Source organism: Aythya marila, assembly GCF_965140915.1.
Source record: "Aythya marila genome assembly, chromosome: 8".
Lineage (NCBI taxonomy): Eukaryota > Metazoa > Chordata > Aves > Anseriformes > Anatidae > Aythya > Aythya marila.
In genome coordinates, this window is record NC_139049.1 from 23,015,087 (window position 1) to 23,034,624 (window position 19,538).

Below are 19,538 nucleotides of genomic sequence, written 5' to 3' on the forward strand. Positions count from 1 at the left end.
TCCACTCCAGATATTCCTATTTGAAGTGGCCAGCCTGGCCACACTTAAAACATCTTATCAAAGCCTGTCTCTGCTAGGACTCGGGCCACAATACAGGCAGCCCTCTTTGCCTGCCATTCCTTCATCTCTCTTCCTCTCCTTTCCATCCTGGCCCTGACTCCCCCTGAAGATTTTCTTCATCTTTCTCCAACCCTCTGCCTCACTACCCGCTGCACTGTCAATACCATTAGTTTCGATCTCTTTTTTTTTTTTTTTTTTCCTTCTCATCTCCCCTCCAGACACACACCTCCAGGGCCTCCCACAGGAGGGTCCCCCAGTGACTGTTCACTACATTCCCCCACCTTCTGAAGCATTTTCTGCGTATTTTGCAAGACTTTAATCACACAATGAACTTTCAAGAGCCCTTGGGATACTGGGTCCTCAGGTCTCATCCCCAAGTACTTTCTCATTCTAACCCGAAGTCTGTCATATGATTTCTGTGTTGCACACTATTATTATTCCAGCCAGGATTGGCAAATGGGTATTTCTGCCCTGCCGGTATTACCCCTGGTCCTGGAGGATGAGCTCTTTCCCATTCTTGTATAGCAGCTCTCCTCCTGATCATTCACATTTCTTTCCCTGTAAACAACATACTTATAGACATAATTCCCTCCCCCAAGAGTATAAATCAGGTCGTAGGAACTGGTCTAATTGTTCAGCTAGGCTGTTGGGGTCCTTGAATAAAGACTTCCTCTCCTTCTTAAAAAGTCCTAACCTCTCTGCTGGTAAGGAGGAGGGGGTAGTTCACCTAAGAGGATACACAGTTAGTGTTAGTACTGTTAGTATCAGGGAAGGCAAAATTCTCAACATATCTTCTACCTTGTTCTAATTCTTGCCAGAGCCTAGAGTACAATCCTTCTTTAGGGACAGTGTTAATTACAGTCCCTGTCTCCCTTCCCGGAGTGACTGCTGCTGCCACCAGTTCAATATTAAGATTATAGGGAGCATAACTTGGCTCCTTCTCTGAAAAAGGAATCTTATTGTTTACACATAAATTTAAAGCCTGAATTTTCATCAGACCCGTATTTTGGCCAAAATACTGCTGTTTCCTTAATTGATTGTTTTGTCCAGACTGATACACAATGTTTAACTTTTTTTTTTTTTTTTTTTTAATTACTTTTCTTTTACAATCCCTCTAATTTTGGGATTATGTTTCCAATTTCTTATCATTTTTCAGGAAGAACTATTAGTAGGCACTCCCCCAGGGATATCTCCCTGTCCCCTGGAACTCATATTTTCCCATTTTTCCTAACCCTCGCCAGTATGTGCTACAGAAATTTCCCTTCTGCAGTGCACCACACACCAACGTACTGAAAAATGGGGGTGTACCGCCAAGCACTTCCCCGTGCCAGCGTTACCGCACACCTATGAGTTTACCAGATTCCCTGGAACTCGTACTTCCCATCTTTCCTAACCCTCGCCAGTATGTGCTACAGAAATTTCCCTTCTGCAGTGTACCACACACCAACGTACTGAAAGATGGGGGTGTACCGCCAAGCACTTCCCCGTGCCAGCGTTACCGCACACCTGAGTTTACCAGATTCCCTGGTGTACTTCCAAGCACTTCCCCGTGCAAGGATTACCGTACACCAGATTCCCCTGGTGTAGTGCCAGCACTTTCCCGTGCAAGGGCTTACCATACACCAGATCACCCGACCCCCAAGGCAATACTTAATATTTCTTACCTTGGTCTGTGCACAGAGTTACCGGATCGATTCTTAAAAACCCGGAGTGCCTACCTTCTTCCTTTCCCCACTACTTCACGGATCCTGCCTCTTTAACCAGTCTCGGGCCCTCTGTCAGCTTTCCGCAGAACCGCCACCGTCGATGCACAGGACCGCTGAAATCAGCGGGGCATGCCTTCCTGCTGCTGCGGCGGTGGGGCTCCCCAGTAGGTGACTGGCTCCCGGACGAGCCCCCAAATTGTGAGAAACACTCCGTAGCCAATAACTTAGGCTCAGGCGAGGATCTCAGTGAAGTAGTAATTTATTCGCGATTGCAATGGCGGGCGCCCCACAAGCAGGAGAGAGCGCATCTACTAGTTCCAAAACACAGTTTATATACCTTTTGATGGCAGGACCCTCCCCTGTTTCCCCACTGAGTGGGTAATCCAGATTCACAATCTATCTGATGCTTCACAAACAATGCATGGCCTTCAGTCGCCGGCCTGTTAAATTTCAAATTTCTTTTGACATTTTTACTGCTTGAAGTGGTAATGTTTCTTCACTTATCTGACTTGACTTGACACCGTGATTTTCACCTAATTGTCCTAAGGAGTCTGATTGTCTGCATTTTACAAGGTCGCCTGCTAAACTTTCTTATCACTGTAAGCATATCTCAGTACCACATTCCCTCCTTCTAAACAATGTAACTCTGCAAAAACAACATTTCTATTCCCACACTGACCATCAGATCTATAAACCAAGAGGAAGCTGGAATACCACATCCCAAAATGCCACTGACACAGCAACTATTCGTCACTCCAACAACCTCTGCCCTTCCGCACAGGCTCAGTGAGTGGTACCTCCTTCAAGAACAGGAGGATAGCACTAACAAGTCCTTAAGCTTAGCCTATTGGAACAACTATTGCTGGGGGTAGAGATGGTGAGAGAACATCTTTGACAGGATTTCTGCCAAATCCGTGCCACGCAGCAGCACATCTGCCTCCCCACCTAGCCCTGTCATCTCACTTGTGCCAGCGCAATTTTTTCCTGCAGCAACACTGTGAAACACACCACTTAAAATAATAATAATTTAAAAAAATAATAAATAAATAAAACCACAGTGATGCACTGGTTAGGCTCCCTGATCGGATTTACAGCACAACTTCAGTGGCAGAAGCTCACGAGGCAGTGCAGGAAAAAGCAGAGGAGTGGGCACATTGATGCTGATATTGACAGCAAAGCCCCATCATAGCCTGACAGTAGGCAGGAGTGTGACACCATCAGGGAAGGCCTTAGGCTTTTCTAGAGAGATACAGGGAATCAATATGTAATTATATAGAACTGCAGTGAAGTTCTGTTATTGGAAACATCTCACCAAGCTGACACAATACCCTTTATTGAAGAAAACCTAATAATAATAGAGCTGTGCTGACCTCCACGCTTGGCGTACTTCCCTACTAACAAAGACAGACATTAATATGCCTGTGGTCAAGAGTGAGAAAGATCAGAAGAGCAGACAAGGAATTAAGATACCCTTTAACTCAATTTCAGGCACGAAACTGCCCTGAGCCTTCAAACAATTAGTGTGACCGTCTGCCTTGTGTCCCTGCCTAATGCAGGGCAACGGTCCCTTAACCAGGTCAGAAAAGGCTTCAAGGGCTCTGGATGGGAAGCAGAAGGAAAATCCCTTATGTTATAGGCAATACAACGTTGGGGCTTGGTGATATTTATTTACTGTTTCGGAGAACACAGGGGATGAAAGATCCTTCTGTGTGCTGTGTGAGCAGTTCATGATGACAAAAAGTCGTGCTGTGGCCCATGTGGTGTCAGCACTAGCCTGAGGGAGATGAATGGGTGGCTGTGGTTTTCCTAATAAATAAATATATATATATACACACACATCTGTGCCCCGGACACCTCAAAAGGACATTGCTGCTTTCCCCCTGAGGCCTGATGCATGTTCTCTGGATGCTGTTTCACTGTTACACGGGGCTCTATGGGAAAGCAGAGGCTGGGGACAGCGACAGGAACCTCCAGCTAAACCTGTGAGAGTTAGGCCATCTGGCAGCTATCCCAGGGCAGCTGGGGTTGGACAGAGAAGGATACAGTGAGACAGAGCCAGAAAGTTCTAAGGATCCTCGGCAAGGAAGCTCCGACGTCTCTTCTCTCCAGGGAGCAGGGCAGAGCCAAGCTAGCAGGGCTTAGAGGCACGAACAAATCTAGTTCCCAGCAGCAGAGCATGGTGAGAAAGGAAAGTGAAGGGGGGCTGGAGAGCTGGGAAAAAGTTAGAGTGTAGGCAATTCATATGAGCACCTCTTCTGGCTGTCATTTCAGCAAAAAGTCAGATCCTGCCTAACAAGCAACCAGGAGAGCATCTGGAGTCACCCACTGCCCTGACAGAGGGTTTGGGAAGGAGGCAGCAACACTTGGGAGGATCAGGTGGCTCAGGGAAGCAGGGAGCTAACTCAGAGCCTGTCAGCTCGGTTCCAAGGACAGCCAGGAAGGGAACAGCAGGTACTCACTCACAACACCCACAGGGAATTAGCTGAAGGTGCTAACTCTCAGCACACAAATGCCTGTGTTGGTGACAGTCTGACATTTCACCCCCTTCACTAGCTGCCCCAGGACCAAACACATTGCCTGCACCTAGCCAGAGGTCCTCTCCAGGACAGGGCAGACACTTCATCCATCCCTGCTTCAAGCTTTGCCAGTTCAGGAAGACCTTCCCTCGCAAGGCTGACAAATCTACCACCTTCAGCATCAGCAAAAATAGTTCTGTGGAAATTAATTGTGCCCACAAGATAAACACTCTATCCAGGCAGGTACAAAGGACAGTATATGGAAAGACAGCGAACAAGAACAATATGATGAGAGCTCAGTCCCCTTCATCTCTCAGCTTGCCAGCGCAGGCCCTGTGAGAGCTAGCTGCTAGCTGTGAACAGCCAGCCAGTAGCACCCTCCTGTGACACACTCCTGCAGCTCCCGTTACTCTCCTTCAAACCCCAGAGCTCCACTTGCCCCTGCAGCAGTTTTCATGGCAAGCACAAATTTGCCACGTCAAAATCTGCCAAGCTTCTGCTGGGTGCTCCACGCTTCCATCCTGAGCTTTGCTACATGTAGAAAAGCAGTGTTCTGCCCATAGTGATCACTTTACAAAGAATTTAAGAGCATGCCTTCATCTGCCCTGGGAAAGCAAATTTCAAGCCCTGGCTGAGCAAGTATCCTCCTGCAGCAGGAGGTTTCCAGAACAGCAACCTGCTGCTTGGTGCAAAAGATACAGTCCAACTGTTGGCCCTACTCTCATTTCAACCCCTACCCCCAGCTGTCCTTTCCCTATTCTTCTCCCATCAAGTCTTTTCTGTTTCTTCCTTTTTCAAAGGTCATCCACTTCTGCAACAATACCTACTTCACTGTGGCTGCAGCAGGAACTGTTGTATCAGAGTACACACAAATGTTTATTTTTTCCCCAGTTATACATGTTCTGAAGGCACGCCTCTTTAACTGCCCTCCATCATTCAACAATGGAAAGGGAAGGCTTCTTCTTGCTGTTTCAGCATGCTTGTTAAGCAAGAAAGTTACCTGTAGAACACCTTGCACACTGGCTTTCTCAGTCACAGCCTGCTGCTAGTACTACAGCATTTAATAAAAATGCTTCTTCTTCTGCAGGCAGCAGCAGCGTTTTCAGCCTGGCTACTATTTACAGTAAATTCTCCATAGATAAGTTTCAATACTCAGTTCTTCTCCACAGATCCCACTTGCAAACTAGCTCATCCCAACAGTAGGTCTGCCACAGGCCATCAAACGGTCCAGTGCTACATTTTGGATGGAAGGCATGACTGTAAAGCAGCGTACTTTGTAGTATCAACTTGGACTTCTCTTCATTTTACCAGTTGTAGACATCTGGTTCAGTAGTTCTTCCTGTAGTTGATCTGTGCAGCAAAGCAACCTGACTTCAAGCAGACCAAGAAAAAGGCCAAGGCTATACTAAATTCTGTATTTGATTTTCTGTCTCTGTTGCCAGGCAAAACCTTGCGAAACCTTACAAAACTATATCCACCCACAGCTCTCCCAAGGCAAGGGATGGATTCAAGGGTGCAGGCAAGCTGCATTTTGTCCTCCCACAGCTCTCCCAGAGCACAGCAGGGAGTCACAAATCACCAGCCCTGTGTATCCTTCTCTACTTCTCCTCAAGGGCTGTCTGTTCACTGCCATTCTCTGGTTTCATTGTCAGGAACAGAGATTCTCAACTAAAACATTGCAGTGCTTCCTACTGAGGGCTGGTTCTGGTAGACCATTTGGGCAGTAAGAAGTTGTGAAACTCAGATTCAGATTTCAGACCACTACCAGGAGCAGAACACGGCAACACTCACTGACTTTAGGCTGCAGTTGCTCCAACTCTTTCTTCAAACAGTCATTATTTTGTAGCTTTTTGCTGCTTAAAGAAAGGGTGATAAGTTACAGGTTTTCTTTGAATACCTTCCCTGCACTAGCCCTGAATCTACAAAGCTCTTAGATCTGGGATGCAGATGAGATGAACAATCCCCACAGAGTTAGTGAAGCAATTGCTAGTTACAGCACTCACATTTCAACCCCTCTGTCCTCCTTGGCAAGGCCTCCACGCTACTGTGAGTGCCAATCACAGAATGTCCTCTGTAACAGCAAATGGGAAAGGCAGGAGGTGTTCAGGTCCCAACCTAGCCCTTCAAGTGCTGGGACACAAGGAATAGGAATAGGATCAAGGAACACCCAGTAAGATGGTTTCAAAGTTGTCCCCTGACAGGCAGAGCACAGCACTAACACATGAATTCTCCTCTGCCACCATGCTGCATGCTCTGCAGACTGCAGAAGCCCTGTCCTCCTGCTCCAACTGGGACAGACAATATATTTGGATAGAAAAGTAGGCAAGATGCACATTAAGAATTCAAATATCTGAATTAATATCTGCACCTACAAAGACAACTTGGCGAGTTGACTAAATATTGTGAGTTAAAAGGGCTTCAGCAAAGGACTTCATGTGAGGACACCCAACTCGAAACCAAGGTTGGTCATGGACCTCTGGAAAATCACTTTAATTTTGTTTTCCACTGTGCATTTCCTCTCCTGAGAAGCAGATGTACTTCTCAGAGTTTCAGATCACTGAAGAAAAGGCAAAAGGAGAAATCACAAATTCAAAAAGCCCTTTCTGCCTTGTATATTGCATTGCGCTCTGCGTTGCGCTCACTTGTTTAGCACAGAGATGGAACTGCATTGTGCCAGGCTATACTCTCAGGCTGCTGATTCTTCAGTGGGGTTTCTATTGGATCTATGTAAGAGGTTTACAGATTTTGTAGCATTCCATACTGCTTCAGTTGCAGTGCCTTTACCTTCACTACCTTCTAGCTTATTATCTAGCTGCTGGAAGTCCTACTCCTGCTCAGTCAATTCACAGACTGAATTGATGATCTGAGGGGAAAGGCAGGAACAGATTTTGTATGAGAATAACTTAGCCCAGGAAAGAACACAGTAAGCTGGTTCAACTTCAGAAGCTGGAAATACAGGAAGAATAGATAAAAAAAAATCTAAACACAGATGCGATCCTTCCGTCCTCCTCTTACAGAGGGCATGGATACAATAATAAACAGCTCTTGGGGTTCTAGAAGGTAAAGGGAACTCCAGAAGGAAGGAAATTTGTAAATCTGAAGCAGTTCTGTCCCAAAGAACTGGCAGGTCTGATGTCCTGACACTTCACAGAACTCAGGATTAACAGTGGGAAAAGGTTGCAGGAGAACTAACCATAAAGATTATGGCAAGCTGCTATAAAGGTTACAGTAAAAAGGTCCAAATCTGAGGCTTGGTCTCTGATGTGACAAACGTGCTGACAGGTTGTAGGGAGCTGCTGTGCTTTCAGACAGGGAAAGTTTAACGTGGAGGCTTTGTTATGTTTTAGTGAGCACCGTTCACACACACAGGGACGGGGCGCTTTCAAACAGCGCACGATGAAAAAGCAGCGCACAATGCAGCGTGTTATAGCACGGGTGGGCACACGGTGCGACTGTGAGGAAAACTACCTGTGCCCAGAGGCAATGCCGCACACCGCTTAAAAATGGCGGGGCCCCGCTGAGGCGGCAACCCCGCCGCCAGTAGGACACGGAGCCCCCGCCCCGCCCCGCGCGCGGAGCCCGCTGGGACATGGAGTCCGCTCCGGGTAACCCAGCGCGGCGGGGGATGGAGGCGCGCACTACAACTCCCATGGTGCTTTGAGAGGCGGGGCCGTCTCCTAGGAGACACGGCGCCGGGGGCTCCCCGGAGGGCGGCCAGAACTACCGTTCCCGTGATGCCCCGCGCGGCGGGCGGCATGGAGGGCCGCGTGGCGGAGCGGCTCCGCGGCGCGCTGGGCCCCTTCGGCTTCGAGGTGCACGCCTTCAAGGTCCTGACGTCACGCGGGGAGGAGGAGGGGGCGCCCGCCGTGACGTCATCGCCGGTGACGTCAGCGGGCGGCGGCTGGGCGACGGCAGGGGGCGCCGCCAGCCCGGGAGCCGGGAGGAGGAGGAGGAGGAGATGGGGGGGGGGAGGAAGGGCAGGGGGCTGGGGGCGCTGAGGGAAGGGCCCGGCTGGGTCAGGGGCTGCCCGCCCGTAGAGGGCCGGGGGTTAAATTATGGGATTTGTGGCCGCGGGGGGGCTGAAGTCCTGTCGGCAGGTTTAAAATTTAACCCGAAGGCGCAGCCGGCGCCGTGTCTGGGCGATAACCTCGGCCCCTCGTGTGCTCCGCGGCTGGGCTGCTCCTTCGTGAACACACACAAAGCCCTCTTCGCCTCTTAGAAATCCTTCGAGCCTCTCGCACCGTTATGAAACCAAACAGCGCTTTGTTTCCTCAGCCAGCTGAGCCGGCTGTAAAAGGTCGCTGCTCCTGCCTCATCCTACTCACCCGTGGTGGTTGGGTTTTCAGGGTGACAGGTCGTCACCCCTCTGTGTCACTCGGCCATACAAGGGGAAGATTGTGCTGTCAGCATTAATATAGCACGAGAGAGACCTTCAATGAAAAAAACGATAATCTATCTAGAATAAACACGACCTTCCCCTCCTCAGGGAAAGTCGTATTTACCACCTGAAATAATGGTATCTTCCGTGGTGCATTCGTTATCTGACACCAAGTAAAGGGGAGTGAGGCTCCGAGAGAAAGGAAATGTCCAAAACGTGGAGGAGAATTTAATACTGTTTTCCCAAAACATGGCCGCAGAATTACAGGCAGAACCCAGACCAAACAAAAGGCTGCAGCTGCCAGAGGGAAAGCTTACGGCACTGGGCCTTTCTAGATTTAATTTTCTTGCAGCTTGCCCTGGTGTACTGGCTGCTGTAAAACGGGAAATTAGCAAACCTTAGATTCACATCTCTGTAATTTCTTTAGCAGCTCAATTGAGCGTCTTAAACAAGAGCTACAAAACTGATTACACTTTGGGCTGACGTAAGAATGCAGCTTTATGGTAAACTGAGTTTACTCCTGCTTACGTATGTGTAAGTCTGGCTGCTGCTGTCACCTCTAAAGTGACTTTCACATTCATTTCAGTGATACCTAGAGGTGACCAGTACTTCGTGCCTCCAGGCTAAATACTAGAGTTACACCAGGCACCCTTCTGAGTGTTAGACTTGGTCCTTAGGGCATCCCAGGAGAGTGGGAGTTATAACCCACACAAAGACTGATGTTATTGTGCAATACATTAGTGGTGGAGCGCGAGGCTTTCAGTCATTACCTCCGCGTGTTCGGCAGTTGCTGGTCGTGTCCCTGTCCTCCCGGTCGTGTCCTCCTGCTGCCCTGGCTCAACTCCTCATTTCTGGACTGCATTATATCCTGCCCTGGAAACCAGCTTCAGAATGTGGCTATGTCACAATCCATGCGCTACAGCTGATGTTCTGAGGGATTGTAGCACTGCTAGGAGCTTCACGTCCTTCATTTTCACACAGAAATGTTTCCTGCTGAAGCAGTGTATCAAGCAACTTGTCATATGAGCACAGAAGTACCAGTTTCTTCCTGGCTGAGACAGAAAATTTAAACAAAAAATAAGAAATAAACTCACAAAACGATAGACTTTTTCCAACCAGTGAGAGGCATCACAAGAATCAACTGATCAGCAAAACCAGAAGGCACAAAGTAGCGCAGGGACAGATTAGAGGATCTTACAATGACTTTACTTTCAGTCAGTGAACTCCAGCGAATGGCTCTGCACCAGGAATGACTGAGGAGTGAATGCTCTCTTGTAAAAGAGCATGGAACTGATAGAGGGAAGATTTCAGAGCATGCCACTTTCAGCTTTATGCTGTGTCAGTGACAGCTGGATGCCCCTCCTGTGACACAGCTAGTTGTGCCTTGCACCACCTCACTCCAGTACACTGCTTTTACGCAGAGAAAGACTTCAGATGCCTCAGCTCTTGAGGTGATTATAACCTGTAGTCCGTGCTTTATTTCCTGCATGGTCTCCTGCAGTTAAAAGCCCTTTGAGGTCTTCTGAATATTTGTCTATTCATCGAGGTCTGCTTTTCTGGCATAAAGGCTCTGTGAGTTTTTTGTTACAGGCAGGGAGAGATGTGTGCAGGGTTTTAATTCATAATGAACCTCCTTCTACTGGCACAACAGGCACTTGCTGTGAAAGTGAGTCATGTTCAATCAGATTGCTGAGGTTTCAGGTGACAGCGGGGCTGTGACCTGACTAACTCCTACTAAGAAGCAATACAAGGAGTAGGAAACTTGTCTAGGGAAGGATCCAAGGGAGAAGCAGAGAAAACAACTGTTAAAGCTTATCTGAGCCCAAACATCTGATTTGCATTGGCACGGCTGGCTGCTGGTACTTCCCTCTATGAGCAGAGCTGGAAAAAGGACAGTCTTGAGGAGATCACTCTTATCTCTCACATCAAGTACACCTTTCAGAAACTCTAAATCCCAGTATGCAAAAGAACCTGGTTTGAATGGAAGGCACTTGGCAGGCTGCCTATCTGGGTTGCAAATGAAGGTGGCGACACTTCTTTCTAGCATTTTAAATTCCTGCATGCCCACTAGCAAAAGTCCCTGTTTTAATGGAGATTTGTTTTTCTTTGCCAAAGGTTGGATGGTACAATGCTGTTCTCCAGCCAGCCTTTCATCTCCCCTACCCAGATGACACACTGGCCTTCGTTGTCCTCAGCACACCTTCGATGTTTGACAAAGCCCTTAAACCTTTTGTGAAGAAAGAACGGTTAAAAATAATCCGGGATCCCGTGGATCAGTGTGTTTCTCATCATTTGTCAGGTGTGAAGGAGGTAAGAGCCCAAAATACTGACTCTTTCTACTACTGCAGCATATAACCAAACAGGCGGATTGAGCAGTAGAAAGCCTTCCAGGTCCCTGCACTTCCTCCTTAGAAGGATGAAGCATTATTCATATTCTGTCTCTGCCATTACGTGTTGCTATGTAGAGCGCTTTACAGTCACGGTTTGAAAATCCAAGGCCACCAGCACGCTGATAAGATTCCAGTAGCAGGATGTGGAAATTTACAGGTGTCTCACGGTGCCTGATTTGCTAGGATGTAGCATTTCTGTAGCAGCAAGTCTTTTCCCATGAGTTTGGGCTGATGTTTTTGTCTTTTCACAGAAATTCCCTGACCAGAAGGTGGATATCATCTTTGATTATGAGATCCTGCCGAGCCGAAAGCCCAAGTTCCTGGCACAAACAGCTGCCCACGTTGCTGGTGCTGCATATTACTACCAGAGAAAGGATGTGAAGCTTGATCCTTGGGGGAGAAAGGTGAGGCAAAATCACAATCTGTGAAGAAAAAAAAAAAACACACCAAATGGAATCACTGAATTGTACATTTTTTTACCCACTAGTTCTTCCTGCAGATAAAAAGAGGAAAATATCTTGATCTCTTTAGCCTTCTTAGGAGAATAAAGTTCAGTGTAAAAGACCTGTTGGTTGTACCATTATGAATAGAAAATATATACATATGTACTGTGGTTAATTTCTATTTTAGATTCAAAAAGAGACCTCTCTCCACATTACAGTATGGTGTGTGTGGGGGCACAGGAAAATGGGAATGCAGTGCCAAATGTTCAGGAAAGAGCTTTCCTTTCTTGCCTTTATACCACTCCAACAGGACACTGGGACTGTGAGAAATTGAATCAAAACTTGATGTTTGAACTCCAACCATTACTAGAGACCACGTGAAACATGCTAGGTCTTTCTTTTTTACTTCCAGAAGATCTATGGTGTGTGTATTCATCCCAAATACGGCGGTTGGTTTGCTATCCGAGGTCTCCTCCTGTTCCCAGATATTCAGGTCCCCTTCCTGCAACAGTCTGCCCCTGCGGACTGTGTGAGCACAGAGGAGAAGAGAACTGAATTGCTGGAGCAGTTCAATTTCCACTGGCAGGACGGCCGCTACAGGGACATAATTGAAGTGAAGGAAAGGTACTCGGAGGAGCAGAAGGCTTACTTTGCCACTCCCCCAGCAGAGAGATTCAGGCTGCTAGGGCTGACACGGCTCACAGAGTAAAACAGTTCCAGGAAGGGGCTGGGCACGAGCAGAGTGTAATCCCCAGCACCTGCTTTTCCGTGGTGCTGAGGAGGAAGGTGTGCTGATACAGAGTGCAAATTCAAGTATTGCAAACGGTGTCTCAGTCCAAACCTCAGCTTCTCAGAGTTTAGAGGGAGCACTGCATTGTAGCTCTGAAGGTCTTGAGGAAGGTGGAAACGGTCTGTTCCCTGCTGCTGAGTTGGTAGGTATTTTGGGGACTTTGGTTAAGATACCCACTAGTCGTTGGGCAAAGTTCAGAAACCCTGGCAGTTGGGAAACTCATGGTGCTCATTAGAAGAGTTTTTCTCAAGAATTTTCTTTCCTAATATTTTGGTTTTATTCTGTATAAGAGTGAAAAAGTTAATTTATTCATTGTGTTTTGAAATAATTTCTTTTGGTCTGAACTCAGTGCAGATATTTTAGATGTATCCAGGATTTTTTTACCCTGTCATAACTTTCCCTAGAGAATACATATTCAGTCCTCAGAAAAAAAAATCTACATTCCTTCACTTGTAATGAACCTGGCTTAATTTAGTTAAATTAGTTTAATTTTAATTTTTCTGAATTCCTTAACCTGGAAAGAAAATTCTCCAGAAATAGTTTCATTGAGTGGCATGGTCCTGTGCAGGAAGCAGAAGTGAGCAAACACAGCCAACAGCAGCCTCCTTTTTCACAGTAGTTATGAAAGGGAAAGGGACAGTGTAAAGGTCGTAGCTTGGGTCTGATACATTTCCTCTTCATTCAGGGTCAGCTTCTCAGAACAAGGTGGAGCCTTTAGGTCAATTTTGAAGCACTTACCATACAGCAGCCTACTAAAATCCTGGAAAAGATACTGAATAATGGCTATGAGTGCAATTTTTACTCACATTAAGATAACTAGCTGAAAAAGTCAGTTCTCATGACCTTTTCCTAAGGTAGATGAGTCTTGAATTTAACATATTTTCCAGTGCTATGCCAGCAACATCACAGTTTTAAAACTCTAGTTTCCTGTTGTAGTTTCTATATGAAGGAGATCATAAACTTGCACACATCTGAAAGCCGCTACACAAAGCATTGTTGCACTCAGAGACAAGCAGATAAAAAGGGGGGAAATATTAGTGACTTTCACATTTTGTACACATATATTGCTGGTTAATACGGCTTCAGAGGGAACCATCTTCTTCAGATGACTGTTCTCTTAAATTTGTTCACAGTAGCAGGGGAGTTTGGGAATTAACCTTTTAGGATGCACTTTGAGGCTCACACCTCATTAAAATAATACATTATAATAAATTAAAAGAATGTTTTATGGAAGTTCTGTTACTTGACTGTAGTGCAATGTTGCAAACTGCTAAGCACTTTTTTCCCTTTCCCTGATAATTATAGAGAACTACTCACTTTGCAGAACTGAGCCTTTCTGTGTTGTAGTTCTTCATCCCTTTTGGAGACCCAAACACTAAAGTTGCCCTACTAGTAAATTGCTGCTTGATAACAATATTCCAGAGTATATACTAAATCAGCAAAATCAAGATTCAGCATAATAAGTTTGCTTTTCTCTAAACAAAGTAGTGAGCATGTGATCACCAACTGTTCAGTGTATTTGCTGCTACAAAAATATGCTTGTTACTTCCCATGCTTTGTTCACCGCAACTGGCTAAGGCATGCAGCTGCCTTACTGTGTGATAGTGGTACTGTGATTTTTAAGTCAGCCAAAATAATTGTTTAAATTACTGTTTAAAATAATAAAATTGTTTAAATTCTGTTCATTATAGAATTACTTCTGGTTGAAGTGTTGATTAACCTTCCAGAACTTCAAAGAATCATTACAAAGTACTGATTCTCTTAGAATGATAAATACAAAATAGAATTGGATTTCTTCTTTTTACATGACGATTTAAAGTAAAATTGGTGGTTGATTTCTTACAAATATTCAATATTTTGTTTTAGTTCACACCTTAAACATTACCATAGTCATTTCATTACAATTTTTGTAATTTATTTCTCTTCATATGATATTTTGGTTAATAAAATGTACAATAAATTTGTAAGTAATCCTGAGAACTGAGTATTTTTATTTAAGCTAGGCAATGATTAACTTGTGGAGAGCGGATGTTAAAGTGAAAATTGATCACCATGTTTTTAACATACTGAAAGTATTGATCTACCTAGGACACACAAAAGCCAGCATCTGAAAACAAAAGAAAAACTTTGTGATCTTAGCAGAAGCTTGTAAACTATTAAGGCAGGATAAAGGATAAAGCGCCTGGGATACTGAAACATAAAACATACAATGTAGTAGGAACTAAGTCTAAAGATGTTTATCTTCAGTAGGTCATTTGAGCAAGATTATTTAACAACAAGCACATGACGAGGCACTTTGATTTTCTTCCTCTATTCTAGCAGTAACAAAAGTTCAAGGTGTCCAGCAATACATAACTCATGCTTCAGGGGTTTTCTCTCAGTAACTTCAAAGTAATACCTGCAATTACTGAAATTCTTATTTGTTAAACCACATGAACACTGACTCAGATAAAGGCAAATCTGTGTTCTTTGTGCTCCTAGCAGTACAGTTATGTCAGAGTTGGTATATATATAGCATACATGTATATACTTTCTTTTAGTCAGGTCACTAATCGCCACAGCTGCAGCTAGTAGTTTGCTTTCCTTACTGGTCTTTGTCTTATAAAAGTAGAGTTTGAGAACCTGTTTAACTTCTCATTTCTTGAGACAAGACCAGACATGCTCAGAATGGATCATTCTTGGATCCTGAGGCATCATGAAGACATCCTTATCTTAGGCAATTGCAAGTATCATAGAAGTAATTGCAAATCTTTGGGTAGATTAGTAGTTTGGCTACTATATTTTACATTTTATAGACATTTTCACTAAATCCTAGTTCTTAAACATTTATTATGTACTATTTTTTTCCTCAATATAACTGGTAGGGTGAGTATGCAAGAGTTGAGTAGTAAGGAAAATTAGAAACCATTTCAATATGAATTGCGTTTTAGCAAGACATTCCATATATTTCAAGCTCATAAAAGATTTTCTGGGGAAATAACAGTTCTGTGATGTTTTCATACCTCTAACACTTATCATTTAACCCTTCCTTCTGTGACACTTTCATTTTTACTTCTTAAAAAAGAACTGAGATTCATATTAAGATTAAAGATGGGACAGAAAATACTGATCAGGTGCAAAGTACTATCTAATCTGGTGACAAGCAACCATTATGATTATTGTTCAGAAAGGGAAAAACCCTTGAGGGCCTGTTTTTTTTTTTTTTTTCCTACCAGTTACACCAATTACTCATCTTTGATCTCACTGGTGCAAGAACACATGTGTTTGACTGGGGTATGAACTTCCTTATGTTGCTTTATTTTCTTCTGTGAACAGGATGGGTCTTCCTCTAAATTATGGAGACCATGGATGGTTTGCTGTTTTGCAGTGCTAGTGTGTCAGACAAAAATAGCCTGAAAAAATACACAAGTACCATTCACTGACATATCCACAATTACATTTCTCATTTTATTTATTTTGTGGATGCTCATAGATAATTCATTGAGCAAAATTTCATTTTTAATAACTGAAGGTATTTATTTTCCCAAAATACTTCCTAAAAAAATTCTAATTCTCTTTCAAAATTTCTTTAAGTCTCTAAAGCTTCTAGAAATCATGCACCTCTAAACTAAGTTACCCTGTGTTTTTTTCTCATGCAAAACAAAGCATCAGATGGGCAACTTCCTGTAGCTAAATTAAAACTGGAGTGGGAGTAGGATGTCTGGGTTGAAAAGTACCTCACACAACCTTAAATTCATGCTGAAATGTTAGTTTGCTTTTTTTCATGAAAAGTAATTTCTTTTAGAAAAAATAGTTTAAATTCTCATTGCATGTCATAACATTTTTTCCAGTATTGTTATGACTAGTCTGAATCATTCCCTGTTACTTTAAACTTTTTAACAAGCTCTTCTAAAAAAATCAAAAATTACTGGAATAAAAGTGAAATTCACCCTGTATTTGTGAAAAGTGAATTTGATTAAGTTTTCCCTTTAAATTACATTAATTTTTATTAATTGTAGATCAAAGACTTTTCTTTCTCCTGACAAAAGACGTAAATCTTATTTGTCAGTGCATATACTTCAAACATACGTTGCTATAGAATACAGAACATGATCCTAATGGAATATCAGTTTCAGAGGGCAGTACAGATGTATTATTAAAGAAAGACTTCGTATAGATACATGGTCAAGTGGTATCTTGCACAGAACCATTATGAACTCAATCACATGTCCCATGATATATTTAATGACTTAAGTTTCAGGTAAAAGAGCCAAGTTTCACATTGAAGTCCAAACCCATCACTAGGTGTGGTGAGAGGAGCTTACCACAGGCACTCCGCTTGTGAGGAAACAAAGCAAACAATTCACAGTGTGATGGCAACCTGCTTTCCTGCAGCCACCCGAGTGCACAGCACAGATCAGCTGTATGATTACAGAGACCTTCCACTTGCACAGACTTTGGCCTGTAAAGTGCTGATTCTACATAGACTATGAACGTATTTTTCAGTATTTATCAATACATTTATCTACAGACCCTGGTTGTTCGCATTATAAAACTGTGTTAGTTCATATTTTGATTGTATTAAAAGTGTTTTATACGTTTTTATTATGTTCTTCACTAGCACTTACCCATTAGTGTCTGTAATATCATACTCATATTTTGTGAGGTGTTTAAATTATGTCTATATTAGAGGAGAAGACACTGACTAGTGACCTGAAAGATAAACACAGACTTGACCACCAAAGCAAATTCAGTTCTAACTGTACTTTAAAGGGAAAAATCTGTGTTTTATCTTATAATATTAAAAGTAGAAGCTAATGTACTCATGATTAAAAAGAACAGGTATTTTTTTTTGATTTCCTAGCGCAGTGTTTATTAGGTGCTATTAATTTGGATCCAAAAAAGACCATGACAGCTTTAGCACAGTTTCTGAACTGATGTCTAAATGTACTGTATTCCTACTGGTACTGGTTAGATAGCGACAGTGAACTGCAGCCACTTCATTTTTCCCTTTGCAAAGAACCAAGAAAGTTTGTTTTAACTCCTCTGTAGCTTATCTGTCGATTGAGATACTTCAGGATATGTATTTATACAGACTGTGATATAATACTGAACATCAGACTTGCTGAACACCTTATAGAGAACATTTTTCTAACTACTACTATGATAAAACCCAAGTATTTTAACAGAATCTTTACAAAACCGTTGTTTTGGTGTATATTACTAAATGGTACAATCTTGGGGCTTTTGTAAACATAATTTTCTAACCAAAGTGCATCGTTTTGCAATACCAACAAGACATAACCTACTGGCTTTTATGTTCTTTGAACCATATTGATTTGCTGGAGAAGCTGATAAAAAAAATTCATCAAATGCCTGAAAAAATGCTGGAGCACTTGTTAAGAAAAAAGTACTTTTTAAATTTAGTAACTTTTAAAGAGCATTTTTCAAAAACAGTGTGAAACTCATTTTATAACCAGATACTAATTCTTTAGATAACAAAATATCTTTTCCTTATTATATACATCTGAAAATACTTAGTAATTTTGAAATAACATACACATTAAAACATACAAAACCTAGTAAAGGTTAGGTTCCGTATGCTGAATATAAAAAATATGCTCTATATATCTAATTTAAAAACATATAGAATTACATATACCAAAAAAATCCTTGTTGGTGCTCTTGCACAGATGTTATTCTTGTTGAAAAGTGGTGTACAGTTCAGCCCTCAAGAACAAGAACATAAATACATTAAAATACAGCTAACTTCATTATATTGTCAGTAGATGTCTGGCGGAAATTCCGAGCTACATCTGAAACAATACTGAGTTTGAGCACAGAAACAAACTTCGACTCTTCCTGATTTGGAGAAGTTCAGGTCTGACCACCATTTTATGTGGTGCACACTCAGAGACATTAAAATGTCAGTGTATTAAGTGCTCCCATGAACATGTCACATGGCCAAAGAATTAATAAATTTAATTGCATTAGTTCCCTCAGTTATGCATTTGGTGCAAATGTATAATAGCAGTAAATGTATAACACAAGTTCCTGCCCCACTGGTATTTTGTTTCTGGCTTTTTTGAGCTTCTGCTTGTCATCATTGTCTGGCGAGTCACTATGATGTTTAAATACACACTTTGTATTGTCTTAGTTTGCCAACTAAAGTGAATGGCAACAGACCAATTACAAATGAAATGTTTTTCTCTGTCACGGATTTAAAAATAATAGCTAATTAGGTAGCCACTGAGGTTAACTACTCACTTTTCAAAATAGGGAAATTAACACATGCAAATAACTACTCTGCTACTGGTACACCTGAAGATGGGAGGTATTTATAACTACACTTTAGTACAGTATCAGAGACCATTAAAAGCAGAAGCAAATATGTAACCACGTTAGCAGGGAGGGTAACCAGCACAGGTTAATAAAATCTTCCCGTCAGAACCCGAGTCTCCACATGACTGGAATTCAAAGCAATTCAAAGCAAGTTCCGTACCTAACGCAGCCCGTAACCACCAGAGGAGCGAGCTACGCAGATCGCAGGGGGGCATTTCACGGGATTTCCCCACACGACCTCCCGCGGAGGCGATCCCGATCCCGATCCCGCTCCCCTCCCCGCCTCACGACGCCCGGCCGCCGCCATGAGGCCCCGGGCGCCCGCCCTCAGAAAAGAGCGGGCGGCGCAGGAGCGGGGCCGCCGCCTGAGGGAGGAGGAGCGGCCGCAAGGAGCCGGCGGCTTCTGCCTGCCGAGGGCTCCCTCTGCCTCCACGGAGGGAGCACCGTGAGCAAAATTGCACCCAGCGAGTCTGTCCCCTTCACAATGCGATTTTAGCTTTCAAATGATACAGCAAATGGAGCCATGAAAGGCTCTTTGTGTCACGGTGAGGTGCAGAACGTAGTTATTAACACAAAGGCTCTTAGTCTGGGCATTTGTCACGCCCCCAGGACTTCATATAGCACTGGATTATGTAATGGCAAGCGTAGAAGCACTTAAATTGGAAAGACCTTCAAGATCATCAAGCCCAACCATCGACCTGACCTGCCGTGTGCCATCACTAGAGCATGGCTCCCAGTGCCACATCCACACATCTCTGAAATACCTCCAGGCATGGGGACTCCATACCACCCCAGTCAGCCCCTTCCAGCACTTGACCACAGGTCCAATTTCACTTCTGAGTAACAGCAGAAAACACTTTAGTCACAGCAGGAAGAGATGCACATTCCACTGGAGTAGACCACACAGAACTCCCAGGAACTGCTGTTATCATTT

The 19,538-nt window shown here is 43.7% G+C and overlaps 1 protein-coding gene across 2 annotated transcripts; it reads left to right on the forward strand.

Moving 5' to 3' along the window:
* Positions 1 to 8,016: 8,016 nt before the first annotated feature.
* On the forward strand, positions 8,017 to 15,020 carry MMACHC (metabolism of cobalamin associated C; the record flags this gene model as incomplete). 2 transcript variants are annotated; one of them, XM_082766662.1, is made up of 4 exons in its annotated part: positions 8,017 to 8,109; positions 10,776 to 10,970; positions 11,302 to 11,454; positions 11,906 to 14,597. In XM_082766662.1, the coding sequence occupies 4 exons, from the start codon at positions 8,017 to 8,019 to the stop codon at positions 12,200 to 12,202; spliced, it is 738 nt and encodes a 245-aa protein (XP_082622788.1). In that variant the 3' UTR covers positions 12,203 to 14,597. The 2 variants fall into 2 exon arrangements, with proteins under 2 accessions (XP_082622788.1, XP_082622789.1); XM_082766663.1 differs by having other exon boundaries at positions 8,036 to 8,109; positions 11,909 to 15,020.
* Between the last annotated feature and the right edge of the window lie 4,518 nt (positions 15,021 to 19,538).